The sequence below is a fragment of the Melozone crissalis genome, unplaced genomic scaffold (assembly GCF_028551555.1).
Source record: "Melozone crissalis strain CALT ecotype California unplaced genomic scaffold, PUWL_Pcris_2 ptg000062l_1, whole genome shotgun sequence".
NCBI classification, from domain to species: Eukaryota; Metazoa; Chordata; class Aves; order Passeriformes; family Passerellidae; genus Melozone; species Melozone crissalis.
Genome location: NW_026535840.1, coordinates 6692764 through 6711499, shown reverse-complemented (window position 1 = coordinate 6711499; position 18736 = coordinate 6692764). Strand labels below are relative to the sequence as shown.

The window sequence follows — 18736 nt, the reverse complement described above, 5'->3', positions numbered from 1 at the left end:
CACTGCCATTCCCTCTAACAACTGGTTCCAGTCTGCAGTCTGGTGGCTGGATTGGATCTTTGGAGTCTTCCTCCCATGGAAGATGGAGTGTGGCTGTTTGAACAGCAGAGGTTTCCTGACTAGCTGGGCCTGATGGGCATTGCCCATTGCTCCTGCTCTGGGTGAGGTTGTGGTGGAGGAGTGGGCTGGTTCCATGGTCATGTGCAGCCAGGGTATCAAAGGAAGAAGCACTTTGTGGTGTGGAAGAAAGGAAAGATGGATACTCTGGGGCTGGGGAAGCATTCAGACTGGAATCTGCTGCTGTTTCTCCAGAGGTTGGGTCCCATCACTGCCTTACCTCCCAAAGCACTTACTTCAGCAGGTGTCATGGTGGGGAATTCTGCTTGTCATCCTCTGTTACTGGTTTGAATGAAACAAAGATCTAGTGTCTTAAAATTTGTGTTTGTATAACATTGGGAGTCAGGAAGAAAAGGGTGGTTTTGGGTAGAGCAACTGCAAGATTGTGTCTTGAAGAGAAAATAGATACTGCTGTATTAGAAACTAGATTTTCTTCTGGGGGCTTTTCTAACTCACACTGGGGAAATGGAGCTTCTGGAACAGACAAACAAAGGGATGCCATGCTCCTTTAAAATAACTCTGTCTTCTTCTGCTTATGCTATCACTTGATAGGCTTGTTTTTCAGAGAACTAGTAGGACAGTATTCAAAGACATGGTGTAATATCTACAGGAAAAACTGAAAGCAAGATTGTGGTGGTACCAGCAGTTTCTTAGCTCAGATTTAACTTCATGCTTTCCTGTTTGGCACTAACTCAAATACCTCTACAAGAGCTTTTTCCTTCCCTCACAGTTTAATGTGCCATGGAGTTCACTTAATATTTTCCATCTCAATTGCAAATAATTTTTTTCTGTTTGCAGTGTGATCTTAAGATGTGAAAATATGTGGTCTAACCAAGAGACAGTAATTCAGCACATTGCTCATTTGCTTTGGGGGTTCAAAAGCACTGTGCACCATGGGGCTGGGTTTTGGGAGGTCCCCCCCAGTCAGTCAGACATAGGCAGTAGGAGTAACTGTTTAAAGGAGAGAAACTTCTGGTTTTGTGTTGCTTCTTGAAAAGGCTGTGCACTATCATGAGTCCTCTTCATAGAAAGCTGTGGCAACAGTTCAACCAAAACACTGCACTTCCAACTCTGCTATCTGTAGTGCTAATGAGCTTTGTGTAGTCTTGATAGAAATCAGAGTTGCTGCAGATGATGGAGCTTAGCAGAGTGTGTGTGTACTTTGTTCCTAAATGTAGATTGAAGATATGTTTGTAGGTTTGCTGCAGACTTGATATTGGAAGCCTGACCTTTCCCTTGGCAGTCACTGCTCTGCAGGCTCTGGGATTACAGCTCTGTACAACTCAGTGGTAGTCACTTAAAGTGACAAGTACAAGTCCCTTTTATTTCTTTTCCTTAAGAAAGTGTTTCTACTTATTAAGTGTAAATGAAATGTTGCTTGTTCCCTTTATCTTGAGTGGGACTGCTTTGTTACCTGGCTGTACAGCTTTCAGACAAGGCACTTTGTGCCTTTTTAAACTTGAACTAGTTTTGCTTTCTCTCAATCCCATTTTAGATCATACTGCAGGAATGGGGTATAATACAATGTTTTTTTGTGTTCACACTGCATTAAAGCCAAAGAAATACATTTGTGGAGTAGGCTGTACTGGAAGGAAAACCAGACTTGAATTTTGTGCCTGGTGACAGGTGGATTTACACAGCACATATGAAGAATGAGGCCAATGTTGAGGCTGTGTTGGTTATGCCATGTCCTGGCAAGGGCTGGAGGTGGATGCAGCTGTCTGGGAGCTGGCTGGGTACTGATTCAATTTCCTTGTTGAGTTCTGATTGTGAGTGTGGGGGTCATGCTGGTATTGGTAGTTTCCATCAGGGTTTAGATACTCCTTTAAATCTTCAGGCACTCCAAGTACTTTTGGGGTTTCTTAGTCCAGCCAAAGAGCTGTTAGAAATGGATGAAAGGCAGCCTAGGATTCCAAGAGCATTTTCCTCAAAAGGTGTCCATGAGAAACAAGTGTAGATGGGAGTGGCATAAAAAGAAACAAAATGACCTGCGCTTCAGCCCCTGAAGGCCTGGACTTTACTGTTCTCTTCATTTTTAAAATGACACAGGAGACCAACTGAATTGCAAAACTAGCCACACAGCTGCAAACCTGCATTTGTATGTGGTTAGTAATGATCTTTGTGATATGTTAATGACTTAATAAAAGGTACTCAGGGATTTTATCTGGGCAATCATTTGAGTTTGAATGCTAGGTTATTGCATGTTAATTGTATACAATTTTCTAAACAAGAAAGCATTTAGATTTTTATAGCAATACAATTTGTGGGTGTCAGTGACCATGACTTAGCCTGCATTCAGAGACAAATTTGACTCTTGCATTTATGTGATATTAAGCCTTAAACTCTTCACATTCCTCCACAGGTGCTCAACAGAAGCTATGTCATTATTTTGCTATGACCCACTGTTAACAGAAGTTTTGTTTTTTTGACAGATACATATCTAAAACTGGAAGATGTGACCCGTAAGTTTAACAAGCCCTGCATAATGGATGTAAAAATAGGTCAGAAAAGTTATGATCCCTATGCTTCAGCAGAGAAGATACAGCAGCAGGTCAGCAAGTACCCTCTGATGGAAGAGATTGGCTTTTTGGTTCTTGGAATGAGGGTAAGGACTTGTTTTGTCTCCACTTTTAGTTTATGCTCCTCTTGTCCCATACCAGGTACTGCAGCTGGTGTTCCTAGCAAACAGCAATGCTCTGGAGTCACACATAAATACAGTGTCACCTGAATGTCTGGGTATTGCTGGTATCAGCTGTGAAATCAGTTCCAAAGCACTGCCCTGGTTCAAAACAATTCTTTAAGTTGGCTGTGTCCATTAGGACAAGCTGTTTGCAACCTGGGCACTGTAAATGTGTACAAGAGATGGGCTAATATTCAGTATTTAAAATTGAATGTAGTTGCAATTCATTCTTCACCACCACAACAGATATTTAAAATGATTAAGCAGATTTTTGTATGTTTATTTTCTTTCAGGCTTATATCAGAGACTTACATACTGAACCAGTCTTTCTAATAATTCAATAATGAGCTGTATCCTTCACATTTTTCATCTTTATACTCTGCTTTTAAATAAAAATAATTTTAGATATTTTTTCTATTTAGGGAAGAGTAAATAAGCTCTCTGAGGTGATGCATATAGCCATGAACAGGTGCTTATATTTTACATTTTAAAAGGTTTTCCATCAGAAGCAAACTTCTTTTGATATTTACTCAAGGAGCAGCTGTCAGGGGAAGGTTAGTTGGACATGGAGACATCCCTATTAGTTCTTAGTATTCTTAGAAATACTAAGAGTCACTAGCTGTATATTGGCTACTTTAAAACTTCAATGTAAAGAAAAGCTGTACAGAACATTTGTGGCTCAGTAAGAGAAATATGTTGATGTCACTGATGGAATTCAAGAGTAGTTTTCTCTGCAATGATAGGTACAGGAATAGTTTTCTTTTTGATGTGGGATTTTTGTTTTTCTTCTCATACACAAAGCCAGGGCTACTCAAGCTGTGCAGCATAAATGGCTGGAGACTTTGATAAGCTTCCCTTTTGCTGTTCAATAGCAACAGCAGCCAGATTGCACCATTGTTCAGATAATTCTAATATATCTGTAATGTTTTGTGCAGAGCTGCCCAGCCTCCCAGCCCTTCAGTCTGCCTTGAGATAAGCTGCTGTATAAATTATAGTGGTCATGAGTAGTAATTACATAAGCCTGTGAGCAAGAATGTGGGAGTTAAGTCAAAAACCAGTCAAACAGTTTGGATGGAAAAGGAAGGTTAGAGATTATAGCTTTGGATTTGGTTGATGTCATTATGTGACCTTTCTTATCTCATTGGTAAAACAATGTACTTCATGTCCTATGTTGCATGACAGTGCAAAAGGAATGATTGATTGCTTCTGTGGCATGCTTGTGACTATTGTTTCTAACATTGTCACTCATTTGTGCCTTTGTCCTGCAGAATTTTTTTCAATCCCCTAATTCAGGCTGAATGTATAATGATGATTCTCCCAAGTAGTGCAGTTTTCCATCCAGTGTTTAACTAGATGAGATTTGGATTTTTGCCTTTGGCACCAAGTTACATGTTGGATGTTGTTTTCCAAAGAGAACTGAAAAGGTTCCTCCTGCCCTCACACAGCACTTGGCAAAGTCTGAATTCACAAGGCATGTTTTCTGCCTCTTGGTTGTGGGGTGTTCTCTGTGCTTGCTTTATTTTTGCAACATTCTGGCCATACTATAAAACACTCCTGCAAAGATATGTGCTGCCCAGAACAGCTCATGCCTGGATGAAGGTTGTTCCTGTTCACTGGACAAAACATGATGTAGCAAAGAAGTACAGGGGTTTGGTTTTAATCTCTCCATTCAGTGGTTTTTACCAGGGAGGTGAGCTTGTGGGGTAAATTTTTACAAGGCCAAGAAGGAGAGGGCCAGCAAAAACAGAGAATGTAGCTGTGCTTTTTTTAAAGCACCCATTGTATAAGTTGTCATGAAGAGATACAAGCAAAAAATGGTTATAAGTGGGGGTTTTAGCCCAAAAGCTATTTACAGTGTATTTTTACCCAAAAGGATATTGAAACAGCTTTTTCTTATACACTGGTAAACAAGCAGTCATCTGTTCATATGTAAAATATGTGTGGTGTGTCCTTAAAAATAGGAGTCTCCTGTCTAGCCCAGCATTAATTTATGTACACACTTCTGGCATGTGATCTGTATTTATCTTAACACACTGAATAGACAGAACAAATGCATGGAGACACATTTAGGAAGCACAGTTATTTTAATAGCATTGTTTAAAAGCACAATTCTGTACTTAGTGGGGAAGTTCCTTTCTTTAACAGCTGCCCCTGGATCCCTGAAGTATCCAAGGCCAGGTTGGACAGGACATGGAGCAGCCTGGTTTGGTGAAACATGTCCCTGCCCAGGGCAGGGGATTGCAGCTTTGAAACCAGATCATTCTGGGATTCTGTCAGAGTGGACATGGTTTGTTATGGAAGTAGTTAAGAGTTTGTAAAGAAGTTGGAAGTCTCAGATACTGTGGCAATGGCAAAAATACAAATTGCAATATGGTTTCAGTAGCAGACATGCAAACAGGTAAGAAATCTCTTCACAGCACAGGCACTGTTAAATACAGAGCATTCTCATGCTGCTGAGTGTGAGCACAATGTGTGGGCTGTGCTCTCATTTCACATTCACAGCCCTTTGGAATCCACAGTTCCCAGATCCTGCAGATTTCCTTTTGTTTCCAGGCATCGATTGCAATCTCGCTTACTCCAAAATATTTCTGAAGTGTTTTTTTAAAGCACAAACTGGTGATTATGTAATTTTAACATTATAATCCATCATTGACTTCTGTTGTTAGTGCCTGTGAACATGCAGGCAGTAATGTATAATAATCAAAGCTGGTTTTACAAGTGAATTTTCTAATCTACAGCACATGATTCTGCAGGATATTTTCCTGCAGAAATAGACTGTAATTGACTCTATTTTATGAGTCAGTTATGAACTCTTTCTAGTGTTGTGGTAATTTTCACAAGCTCTGATCTGCTAGAACAAGATTTAGGAGGGAAGTCAAAAATATTAATTTTGCATGTACTGTTCAGATTCTTCTAGCTTGAAAAATTACCAGAACTGGGGTTTTTACATTTATAAGTCCAGTTCAAGCTTTGATGTTTAAGGGAACAGGAAGACAAAGCAAAACAAAACTTAAAAAAGCAAACAAAAAAATCCATGAAACAATAAATAAATAAATAAAAAAAACCCTAAACCAAAGAAACCAACCAAAAGCCCTGAAATAAAAATCTTCCAAGCTGGAGCAGGTGGTCTTTTATTACATAAAAGAAATTTATTCTAATGAGATGCTTAATGGAAATTCTGGGAGTCTAAAATTACTGTATTAAGCTATTTTAAAGATGGTTCATGATTTAATTGCAGTCTTGTAGTTTCTTTTATTTAGCAGATTAATAGTCTGCTTTTCCACTGGATAAATTTCAGCATAATTTCATTCTACAACTTATTGTAGAAGGACTTGACTAAAACTGTATATTGACTGTCAGAGCATTGGGGGTGCAATTAGTCATGTGAAGCACTCAGTCAAAACAGTCCAGAGGAACAAAGAAGCAAAATGGGCAGAGAAATATCAAAGTATAGTCTTGGAAATGAGGGAGCAGAGATGCATCCTTCTTGAGCTGCATTTTCAAGGCAGCAGGAAGCAGGGATGTATGCACTGTCATCACCTGTGGTCTAGGTCTAGCTACAATAAATCAAGCTAAAAAAAAGTAAAAATTAGGGAATGTTTAGATAAATAGGAGATGTTTAGATAAATGGATTTGGCCATGGGGCATGCTCTCAAGCAGCAGTGTTCATGTGGAGCATTGCTATAAACCAGAGATATCAAATAAGAGAATGTTTTTTAACAATTTTCTCCCCTTGTTATTTTTTCTTCAAATCCTTGCTTTACTTTCTTTTTTAAAAGAAAAAATAAGGCTTGTTGAAACTCTTTAAGTCTTGCACCATGGCAGGATGAAGGGCCTGCAGAGAAACCTGGGTTACTTGAGCATGAAGGAAACTTGTATTTATATTGGTAGTCATAGGCCACAGGCAGAAGGTGCCCAGGCATGGCTGTGCCCATCTGCCTGGCACCCCCCTGCAGAGCTGGGGGATGGATGCTGCTCTTGGATGTGCCTAGGTGAGTTGGGGTGCCACCTGCTTACCCCCAATTTCAGCTTGTGGCTCCAGCTTTGGTAGCAGCTGGGTACTGACAACAGCTCTGGTCTTGCATAGTAAGAATGTATAAAAATGACTGATGAAGCAGGAGTTTCTTGAAGGCAGTGTGTGGCAGCTTATAGAAGGAGTTGTCTTTGTCCTGCACCCTTCAGGAGACCTGCCAGTGGATACGGAGCAAGCACATAACAAGCTGTGGCAGGTGGACAAGAAATGAGATTTCCCTGTCTAATCATTTCTTGGCTGCTGTTAAGGTTACAGATCTGGCTTGACTTGTTGTTCTGACAGAAATGGGCCAGTACAGACAGCTGCAACAACAGGGATGCAGAAAAAGCTTGGTTCAGAGGCACAATGTCATTTTGGGAAGGGTTAATAGCAGATGATGGGTGGTGGCCATGTGTACAAAAGCACAGTAGAGCAAGAGGTCAATCGGGAAGTTGATTTTAGCCTCCTGCTCCTCCAGCACAGCTCCCCCTGTGTTTGACTGGGTGAGGGTGGAGCAAGGGCTGGTCAGAGATGGTTTCTGTTTGAGCTTGGCTTTGAGAATGGGGTGTGATGTAGCTGTATTTGAGTGAGGTTTTCCAGGAATGTTCAGCCAGCCTCTTCCTGCAGCTATGCAAACTCTCAAGGTGCTGGTTAGAGGAGGTTTTTGTGATGATGCAGATCTGCTGTCCCTTAGTGCCCCTGGCTGCAGCCAAGCCTCTGGGTGACCCAGTGCCTTCTGAGTGCACAAGGCAGTTAATTAAACACATACCTTACACTCATCCTGTGGCTCTGGAACTTGGTGCTTTGTCACTGACTGCTTTGTATAGTTAAAAATGTGCTGTTAATGCACCATGCACATCTGTCTGTCAGCTGTATAGAAAGACATCTGGGGAATGGTTTTGTTAAATTATAAGAAGAGGTGGGGTGCCTTCTTGGGAAGCTCAGCTCAGAAGCACAGGGTCTGATGTGCTGCTCCAGCGTTTCTTTGGAAAACAAAATGAGCTTGCAGATTTTAATCAGCTTGTTTGAGCTAGTGCCCATGTCAGAAAAACTGCAGCTCCTACAGGAAGAGATAAGGAAGGTTCTGGTAAACAAGATTTGGTCAGGTACTGCTGCAGTGCTGATGTCTGCAGAAAACTGCCCCTAGTCCAGCTGCATGAGAACGCTTAATATCATTAAAATGAAGGCACAGCTAGAGAAAACTTAGGTGTAGTCTTCAGACTCTTGATTCTCTTCCTAAGCAGTATTATTCTTTATTTAACTGCCTTTGACTTGTAAAAAGTTTTGAAACTTTTGGTATGTTTTTGAAGGTTACTCTGGTACCTGAAATGTTTACATAAGTCATCTTTGGGTTTCTGTGTTGTATGCTGGTATTTTTTCATGTGCTTTGGAAAAAACCCAGCAAAAATTAAGTGGAGAAAAATTATTGTTCTTGTGAACCCAAAATCAGTTGTCAGATGCAGTTTTAGAGTAACTCATCTCTGCTATGGCCTTTCTCATTCCATAGACATGGAGGCCTCAGTTTCTCCAAGTATCATAACAGTGTGAAGTGTCTCTGCTACTGAATTCAAACATTTAGACTTACAGCTCTTTATTTTTTTAGAATAATGAGGACTGTTTACTGCCTCTTCACTTCATGCTTGGAGACTTAAAATCAATCTTTTTGTCAAAATAAAAGCTATTTGAGACTGTTCTTCCCAAAGCAGGAGGTGGGGATCTCTGTGGTCAACTTTATTGTTGTTTGGATGGGGAAGAGACATTTTGAGGTGGTGGGCTATAATGAAAACAGGGAATTCCATTTTTTAAATTTAATATTCCTATTATATTTCTTTTTATTGCTGCTGTTTCACTGTTGTGGGTTGGCTTCAGCAAGACTAAGGCCCCAGAGGAGGGCTGAGGAGCAGGCACCTCAGCAGTGTGCCCAGACTTGTCCAGTGGGATCCTCTCTGTTTACAGCAGGGAAGGGAGAGCAGGGCTGTGCATGGGGAGGATGCCACAGGGATGGGTGGTCTGAACAAGTGCCAAGCACCAAGTTCCTGCCAGAGACAACTGCCTGCTTGGTAACACCATTATTTCTGCAAATAAAAATTGTCTGCACTCTCATAAACAAATTATACTCGGGCCTTGCTGCCTCGCTTGTTTCTGCTATGGAAATATTTCAGTGTGAGAGAAAATATGTCTATATGTGAGGCAGTTTTGAATTAAGTTCTTAAGCTTGTACAATTCCTGATATGGACAAAACTGTCCCCATGTGAGTTGCCTCCCTTTCAGATGAGAGCTGAAGTACTGCTGTTGATGCTGGAACCAGCTTTTGCCTGGCTGCTACCATTTATGTAGTGCAGCCTCATTTGTGCTGACAGTGGCAGATGTGTCTTAGGGAGGTGGGCCTTGGTGGTCACATACAGTAATTCTTGCTGTTTTGCTTTTCTTCTACTTTTTATTTTTCTAATTTTCTTTTCTCTTCTGTCTTAAAATAGTTTTATAATTTTAAGAACTCAGAATAATTGCATTGAAATTTTTGCTTTGTTGTCTTACTGATTTAACATCTACAGTAACACAGATAGGACTGATAGTTTTAGGTCTCAGCTGTGATTTGCAAAACCATAAAGAGTTCCTTGTAAAGGGTACATTGCTTTTTGCCACCACCAGGATGTCCCTAGCACAGGAAAGCTGTAGCTTGGAGCCCAAGGGATGAAGGGAGAGTTTTGGAGAGCACTTTTTTTTTTTGCTGGGCACTGCAAGAAACTTAAAAACTGTGAGGGCTAAATGTTTTGTGGCCTTTGAGGTGTCTCTTGCTCTGCAGAAATCCTGGTGATTCAAAATACATAGGGAGTCCCCTTCTTGCCTCTTTCAGGTGTACCATGTGTCTTCAGACAGCTATGAGACACAAAACCAGCACTATGGAAGGAGCTTGACCAAGGAAACAGTAAAGGATGGTAAGTAAGGGACTTGGGGTGTGCTTGGATCTTTTCATTTAAATACTGATTTATAGAACTGTGTGGAAAAAGTATTCTGGGTGTTCCTGTTTCAAAAGTACTTTTTTGTCTTCAAAGACCCTCAGATGGGTCTTTGGCTGTTCCCTGTAGTATTTGAACTGCCTGCCAACCTTAAATTGTGTGCAGTTGGCTGTAACAGCAGTGCAGAATATAGGAATTTCCTCCTCATGTCTCTCTTACTACTAATAAGGAAGCCAATTCTAGAATTCAACTTTTTTGCAGCTTTGAAACTAGAATGAAATAGAAATCTCTTAAAAGTATTGCGTGGTTTTATTATAAATACTTTTTTTTTTTTGTCTCTAGTTATCTTCTGTGAATATCTAAGTGTATTTTTTATTAGAAAGCTACTACAAAAGCAACTTTTAGTTCAGAGGACTTTATCAGTTGAAGTCAGTCCGCATGTTGCTCTGCATTAACAATTAATAAAAATGACATCGAGAGGTGTTTGGTGATAATGATTGCAGACTTGATATTAGCTGACACCGGCTCATCTGTCCCCCAGCAAGGGACAGAAGGTGCACACTCAAACACACTCATAATAACAAACTGTTTGAACCTGTTAGTGCATGGGGAATTTGATGAGTCCCTGCCCAGAACTGTCCAGACACTTGTTCAGCTGACCAGGAGCAGGCACCGTGTTCTTTTACTGTGTGCTTAATGCATTTACTTGTGCTTACAACCCAAGCCCAAGCTGTAGTATTACACAGCAGTGATGTGACTGAAGGTCTCAGAGTTCCTAGGTTCACTTTGGATTTAGTTAGTAATTGCCTGAAGAGAAATTCCCTAAATTGTGTCCATTCCTTCAAATAAGAACTATTCTCATCCCAAAAGACAAAAAATTCATCTGTTTTCTGTTCAGAAGTGAAAGTAATTCCAATATGTGTGTATTTTTTGCAGGCATCTCCAAGTTTTTCCACAGTGGGTGCTGCTTGAGAAAAGATGTGGTAGCTGCCAGCATTCAGAAGGTTGAAAAGATTCTGGAGTGGTTTGAGGGCCAGACACAGCTCAACTTCTACGCAAGCTCACTGCTGTTTGTGTATGAGGGCTCATGCCAAGCAACAACCGTGAGGCTGAGTGATGTCACCTTGGCAGAGAAGAGAAGAGTACCCAAAGGCCTCTTGTCAGGTGGAGATGTGTTGGAGTATAATAATAATATTCATGTAATAAATTCTACAGAGAATGGAAAAATTGAAGCCTCTGTAGGTAAAGGCTTGTCTAAATTTTATGCACTTCACAAAAAGTCGTGCTCCAAGAGGCACCACAGCCAGCTCTCACTAAAAGTTGAGGACTCAGAGCAAGACAATGTGTGGAAAAGCAGTACATGCATCACACAGGAGCACCTGAATGGAAATGTTCTACCCCAACTGGAAAAAGTTTTCTATCACATGCCAGCAGAGCCCAAGGAAAGCGCAAAGGTCGAGGTGCGAATGATCGATTTTGCTCACGTGTTTCCCAGCAACACAAAGGATGAGGGCTATATTTATGGGCTGAAGAATCTCATCACAGTACTGCAAAATATTTTGGATAACTAAGTTCTTTGCTATGTTTTTTATTGGGGGCCAATGATAAAGAGCAACAACATGGAGAATTTCTGCACTTGTAATGCTGTATAACTGGGTTTGTATTGTTCTATATTTTATTTGTCTTTGTACTTTTGGTAGAAGGGTTTAACTTTTTATAATTTCACTCAGGAAAAATATTGATAGTTAATTAGAAAGTGTGAAAGGATGAAGATGCTTGAGATAAAGTGGGATAGGTAAACTAATAGAATGAAATGTATGTGGTGGGCTTAAGTCCAAGGACTACCAGAAGCAAGGGTTATGTTAGTTCCTCTAATGACTTTAGCATAGATGACATTTTTGCCCATTTAGCCTTGACACTGAGCCACATCTCCATTAAGAGGTGTTTAGAAAATAGACTGAAAGTTGTAAGGTGCAGGATTGATGTCCTCAGTACTGCCCTTGTGTTTACTGTATTTGAATAACTGGAGTAACTCTGCTTGGAGAGAAATCCCATTCTGAGTCAGCAGTCTCACCTGAAGCCAGTGCATCCCAAAGTGCTTTTCCATGTCATGGGACAATATTTTGTTCTTTCAGCCCTTCCCCCTTCGTGGATGTGTGTAGCTGATGCTCACCACAGATGAGCTACCAAGTAATTTGTGTTGAGGTGCTAAGGAAATGCTGGAGTACAATACCATAACAGGCTTAAACTGCACAACTTCCAGAGAAACTCTTTGTTCCTAGGAAGGAGCAAAAGAAGGCAAGTGCAAGATATTCCAGGAGTTGATTTGGTTTAGGAGATTATGTCAGTCTGTTAATGGAGTGTCTGATGCTGTGATTAAGGAAAATGTCTCACTGTTGTTCTCGTGGCCCTTCTCCAACAACATTGCTTTAAAGAGCAAACCAGTGCAATGGGGAAAGAAGTGTTTTGGGTGAGCATGCAGAGCTCTGCTGGCTGTAAGCCTCTTGCATTTTTGCAGTGAGTGTTTGATGCTTCTGCTGCTGGGGAGCACTGATGGAACCTCGAGCAATAGAGGCAGAGGAGCCTCCTGTGAGATCCTTCAGCCCTGGAGCCACCAGCTGTGCCACCGCTCGTGCCAGAGGAGCTGTGGCTCTCCGTCCTGGGCTCCAAACTGCAGGTTTCCTTAATGACACACAGGCAAGCTGTGTCTTTTGAAAGCTCTCCCATTTCCTTCCTTTTCACAAGAAAATTCAGCATTTGTATGGAATACTTGAGATCAGGATGATGTATCCAAAGCAATTTTGGTGTGTCTCTTCTGTATGCTGTGTAGGTGGCTGTGCTGCCATGCATGTTACGGTGAGCTGTATGAAAAGTGGGAATGGAGGAATCCTCCCTAGAGCAAGATTTTAATGCTTAAAGCATTTCCAGGACAAAAGTGTTTTAGAATGGATTTGGTCATTGGAAACATACATCTTTTTCATGTGGACTTTGTGACCCTGTGGCCTTGCTGCTCTCTCTGTATGATGTTCTGCACTATGCACTCAGCTGTGTTCACATCTTGACAAGTTCTTCATTGGACATCTGTTTTCTACATGACAAAGAGATTCATACTTTTTTCAAGCAATTTTGCTGTTTTAAATAAAGCTGAATTTTTAGCTCTATTTGAGAACTTGGGTTAATTGGGAGAAACAGGGTATTACTATGTGTAGAATTACATGGTTTAAACTTCAGAACTCATGTTTGGCCAATGCATTCAAGAATGAAACCAACCTTTCAGTAACATGATGTTTTAGAAGCATGGAAAAAGGCGCTTGCAGGAAGGGTGAGACCAGTGTGTTAAAATTTTTATGTGAAATACAGTGAAGTCTGAGGGGGAAAGTACCAGGAAAAAAGGAGCTTTTTTCCTACCTGGTATTTCTCTTGCACCTTATAGTTAATATATTCCCAACTCTCTGTGAATTAATTTAAGCCATATTCTAGAAAGAGTTTGTGGTTTTGTTTGCTTTGTCACTGGTTTCTCTGTTATGATTTTGTTGTTCTATCCCTTAAATAGTCAACACTAGAGTAGTCCAGACTGGTAGTGGCCTTGTATGATAAAGGTACAAGGTTTTATAGGAAAGTATGGGCACAAACATTTTAACATCATCATTTTTGTCCTCTCTAATTCATCTCTTATGGGTTTTAATCCATTTCGTACCAGAGAAATGAGGTATTTTCCTCAAGTCAGTTATTGGAAAATGATTAGTATGCACTTAGTACCATGCACTCTCCTGTCTCTGCTTTAAGATACATGTCCTCAGTGTTTGAATGCTCTCTAAGTATTGATTGTTTTGTTGGCTATGGCAGTGTTTGTAACATGCCTGGAATATTGTCAACCTGTCAGAATATTTTGAATAAAAAAATTTTATCATGGTTTTTGTACCAGTAGTTATTATGAATGTATTTCTGATCATTTAAAATGTAGCTTGAGAAGTAACAGTATTTTTTATTGGAAATTGTGTGACTAAAGCTTGCTGTGGAGATGTTTGGGCCTAGTACCAGCTGTGAGTCTGATCCTGCAGAGGCCTTATATTCACACTTCTGTTCTTGCAGATTTTAGGCTTGGTGTGTCTCGTGTCTGAGCCAATTGTTTTCAGTTACAGTTGGAAATGTACTCACAGAAATCATTAAACAGAATATATAATTAATCAGAAGATGAAGAGGGAGACAATGGGTCACTGAACTGATGCACTCTCAATGACTGATCTCCCTCCCTCTCAGCAACGCCCCTTTTGCTCTCTGGACAGGCAAGCATCCCATGGAAATCTTTACAAGCCTTGTAGCCATTCCTGTAGGTGTTTATGTCCATAAAACAGTGGGTTGCTGCCCCAGCCTGGTGAGGTGTAGCTGGGTGCTAGGCCTGCTGAGGAAACTGATGGTTTTAAGCAATAAGAGTTGGGTTTAGCAGAGCTGTCTCTCAAAGAGAAAGAACTCACACAGCATTGTCACTCATGGACTCTGAGAATGAATACAGGCTTCTGCCTAGGTGGAGTGAGGATTGTGCTTGGGATTACCTAAGGGGAACTTGAGTTGTATAAAGTTTTATGAAAAGCATTTACAAATGTATTTTTGAATATGAGTGAAATTTGTTGCATAAATTGCATTGGAAGTTACTATACCACTATGAAATACTTCACATAATTTAATCAATTTGTTTTATGAACTGGAGACTTTACTGGTAGTTGTGATTCAGATGAAACTTGCACTGTTTTGTTTTTTTCTACTGTAATGTATAACCAGGGTGTTCTTTTCCATAACCTCGCAGTTTCATGGAGGACTTTTAAAAGTACTGAGTAGATTAGGTAACCACTGTTTTCCATTAATTTGATTAACAGAGTGCATATGTTCTTAAAATATTTCAGTGCATGTAATACTGTGAGTAATGTTAACATGCTACGAATCTAGACCCCCAGTAAAACTTCCTCACCTGCAGAGAGCTCTTGATGTGATCTGGATTGTGCAGAGTTTAAAATGGCCTCAGGTGTGAGAGCAGCAGTGCTGCAGGAACAGCATCACCTGTGCTGGCCATGTCAGGTGTGAAGGAGTGTTCACACTGTGAGCCTGAAATCATTGGAGTGACTTGCTCCTTCATGATGTGGAGCACAATCAAATGTAGGAAGATGCTGGAAGAGTGCAGACTCACATCCACACTTGCTGTTTCAAGTTAGGGTTAGTTGTTCATCCTCCCAATTTCTTTTGAGTTTCTTTTCCCTACAGGCACTTTCCTCTCCGGAGTGCCCTTGGCACAGATGGTATCACAATGGAAATTTGTATTTCCTAAAAAGCTCATGCCCATAACTCCTGTTGAAGTGCCACTACTGCAAACCATCATGAGCTGCCTCAGATGCTGTGGGAATACACTGTCCCCTGGGAGAGCAGGAGTGGAGCTGGTGGGCAGCACGATCTGATGGAGACTGGATTGGAGGCTTTGAGTGAGTTCTGTACTCAGGACTTGCAGAGGGTGTTCTGGGGGCAAGTGAGTGACAGCTGAGCTGTGTGGAGTTTCCCTTTAGGCTTTGAGTGAGTTCTGTACTCATGACTTGCAGAGGATGTTCTGGGGGCAAAGTGAGTGACAGCTGAGCTGTGTGGAGTTTGCCTTCCCTCACTGCAGTTCAGTGAGGTTTGGGTTTAAGGAGGAGGTGGTACAGCAGAGCAGTGAGAGTTCCTAAGGAGCCCTGAGCAGGACACTGAGTCCCTGCAGTAGCACAGGGAATGGCTGCAGGGAGGATCCAAAGACTGCAGATCCCCAGGTGTCCCACAGAGAGAATGTGCTGTGCTTATTATTTGAGTTAAAGCAGGATCTTACCTGAGAAGTGCATTCATCACCATAGCCACGGGCCAAATCTGGCTGGTTTTCATGTTCACAGCAACCTGGAAATGGAAACTGCAGTGGAAAATTGTCATCCAAAGGGTAAATATGTTTGAATGGGGAAAATAAGCAAACTAAGGGTTGTACCACAGGAAACATGTTTCAATAAATATCTTTTACTCTGGTCTTGTTTAGTGGAGATAGGCCTTGTGGATTTGGGGTTTAATTTGTTACAGGACATTTAGTAGCAGTGTCAGGACAAAGGTACTTCAAAATACCTTAGTTTGAATGATGGACATTGGTTCAAGTAGTTGTTTTATTTCAGAGGTCACTTTTTAAAAAAGAAAGTAACTTCCAAACACAATGTGTGTTGCCCCTGACTAAATGAAACTACAGTGCACAAAGGCACTTTAATCCTCTGGGAACTGTACTGGAACATAGCTGAAACCATGTGAAATTGCACCTGATGCTGTGTTGTTAATTGTTTTTGAGATTTAAAGTTCTACATTCATGATGTTGATGAATGAATGTGTCTAGTCTAGTCTCAGTTTCTTTGATCCAAGTGTCTAAAGCTGCCCCTCAATCTCCTCTGATCTGTATGTGTTTCTAATTTCTTTTTGCTATTTTCTGACATTCCTGGACCACAGGGAGTATTGTTAATATTACCCATGTTTATTTTATAGAACATTGTACTGTGCTATCTACCAACTTTTGTAACTTAATTATTAGTGATATTTAGGGTCATTCTAATAGCTGTATATTTGGCAAATTATTAAAATTTTCTGCAAGTGACTTGCAAGTATAATTGGTTTCTTTTAAATATAAGAAGATTGTTGAGAAAAAATTTACTTGACTGTTACCTGCACTGATGATGAATCCATCTTTCTTTCCATCTTTATTTCTCCTTTTTTCTGTGCACTCTGTAATGGGTTTCCTTTGTATTTACCAGGTTTGCTTTACCACCATGTTTTTGTCACAGCCATTGTTTGTTGGAAATACCTGCTGAGTATACAAGAATCATCTCTATAAAATAAAATAAGAAATTCCACAATCCTTTAAACTCATCCTGGAAAACCCTTAACAGCACCACAAGAGGCTGTGTATGTTGTTGATTACAAGTCCTTTTGCATCCAACATCTGGTCCCAAATTCAAAAGCATGCAGGAACAGCCTTAGTGCTTCACTTTTAAGTTGGTTTGGTTTGGAGGGGGGATTATGTTGGGAATTTTTTTTCTTTTTTTCTTTTTTTTTTTTTTTAATGTGTTGTCTTGCCTGTCTACAAAAAGCTTTCTAAATGTGTTCAGTAGTCTTAAGTGCTGTCCCGTGACTCTGTGCAGCCTTCCTTCCCATGCTCCAGAATTGGAAGAAATGATGGGGTAAGGCTGTAACTCAAAATCCACAGTATTGTGAGGATCTGGGGTTTTTGTGGATTTGAAAAATGAATAGTGGTGATGCACTGAAGAATCTTGTAAAGAAATCCCCATTTTCTTGTTGGTTTAAAGTGAAGAAGGAATCACACTCCTTGGTTGCCTGCTCACATCACTTGTCAGGGGTGTTGCCTGGCTGGGGTTAATGTCTGTGTTCTCTCACACACACACGTGTGTTTGAACAGTGCACAGTGAAATATCTCAGGGAGCTGATGCAGCTGAGAACTGCCTCAGACTGAGAAAATGCCATGTGGGGAGATGTGGGGAGGAGCTGGGGAACTGCACAGAACTCCCACACAGGGACAGCCCATCCAGGATGTGTGGGCACAGTTTGTGGTGATTGGGAGTGGGGCTGGGGCTGAGCCTCATCCCCAATGGGCTGCAGCTGTGCAGGACAGGTGAAGGATATTAAAGATAATGAGCCACTAATGAGCCCAGGGGCACTGACCAGTCACCCAGGGAGCAGAGGGCACACAGGTGCAGTGCATTAACCAGAGGGGATAAAAGGTTGGGCTGAAGAGCAAGAAGGGCAGTTGCTTGCAGCCTTCTGAAGTGGGATGATGTTGCTTTGTATGGACAGATACCTGAAGCCTTCTGATCAGGTAAGGGGTTACTGTGTATAGGGGAATGCTTAAAGCCTTCTGAAATTGTGTGGTGACAGTCTGTATTATGGCTGTCTTATCTGTGACAAGGGTGGGCAGGGAGTTGAGGCTGTTGGGATATGGCCCTGTGTGACAAGCAAGCCCCCTACTCCCTCAGTGCAGAGACCTGCTGTGAGTCTCTGCTGGCACAGCTCTTGGGTTTGTGTTCACTGCCTCTGTGCACAGCGGGACTGATGCCTGGCAGGTGCCAAATGTTACAGTCCTACCTATGTGACACATAAAAGAGTAATTTTCTGCTCTCCTGCCTTCCTCGGTTTGGCTTGGTTTTTTTCCTCTTCTGTTTGGAGGAAAGGCTGGGCTGTGGGAGGGGAATGAGTGTTACAGAATCCTTTCAGTGCAGGTAGGTTGAGGGGAGCTGCAGGCTGAGCTCTGGGGGAGCCCAGGGCCAAGGGCTGTGCCCTGCTGCCCCTCTGTGTAATGAGGGACCCAGGGACCTGTGGCCCTGCCAGGGGACACTTGGAGACACAGCAGGAGCAGAGGACCCCAGAGTTTTGCCCTTGACTGTGAGGGGATAAAAGCCAAGGGTTCCTTTTTTGGGGTCTCTCCTCAAAGGAACTAGCTGGAGTTGTTATTTAGTAATTGCACCAAGATTAAATTATTTTAAGAATGTGAATGTCTGAGTCTCTACCATGGAAAACCTGGGTCTGAGTCCATAAGGGAACCCAGTGGGAGTGTGGGTGCAGCTGTGAAGGGGCTTTGGTCCAGCTCATGTGGTGCAAGAGTGAGTGTCAGAGTGGTCCTGGATATGCAGACAGGGAAGTTTCCTTAACAATGGAGGGTCTAGAGAGCTGTTTAAAAGTCTCACCTTTAATATCAGATATTTCCCTTATCTTTTGTTGCTGCTCTGCTGTTTTTGCTTTTACTTTTCAGCCTTCCTGCCATCCCCAAATGTAACTGTACATTCCTCTAAATGTAGCTGTAGTTTGTGGTTTAGACTAGCACAAGATCTGAGGGTAAACAGAATCTAGAATAACGACTGTAAAATACCTGCCATATACACATTTTTCTCTGGCCATCTCTATGCTTTCTTTGAC

At 41.4% G+C, this 18736-nt stretch overlaps 1 protein-coding gene across 1 annotated transcript in view; it reads left to right on the top strand.

The window, feature by feature from the left end:
- Positions 1–13687, top strand: part of IPMK (inositol polyphosphate multikinase) — a 31223-nt gene extending 17536 nt beyond the window's left edge. Inside the window, exons 4-6 of the mRNA XM_054288405.1 lie at positions 2550–2722; positions 9664–9745; positions 10703–13687. Coding sequence (XP_054144380.1) covers positions 2550–2722; positions 9664–9745; positions 10703–11337 — 890 coding nt within the window. The 3' untranslated portion in view covers positions 11338–13687. The remainder of the gene's footprint in view (positions 1–2549; positions 2723–9663; positions 9746–10702) is intronic.
- Positions 13688–18736: the final 5049 nt, after the last annotated feature.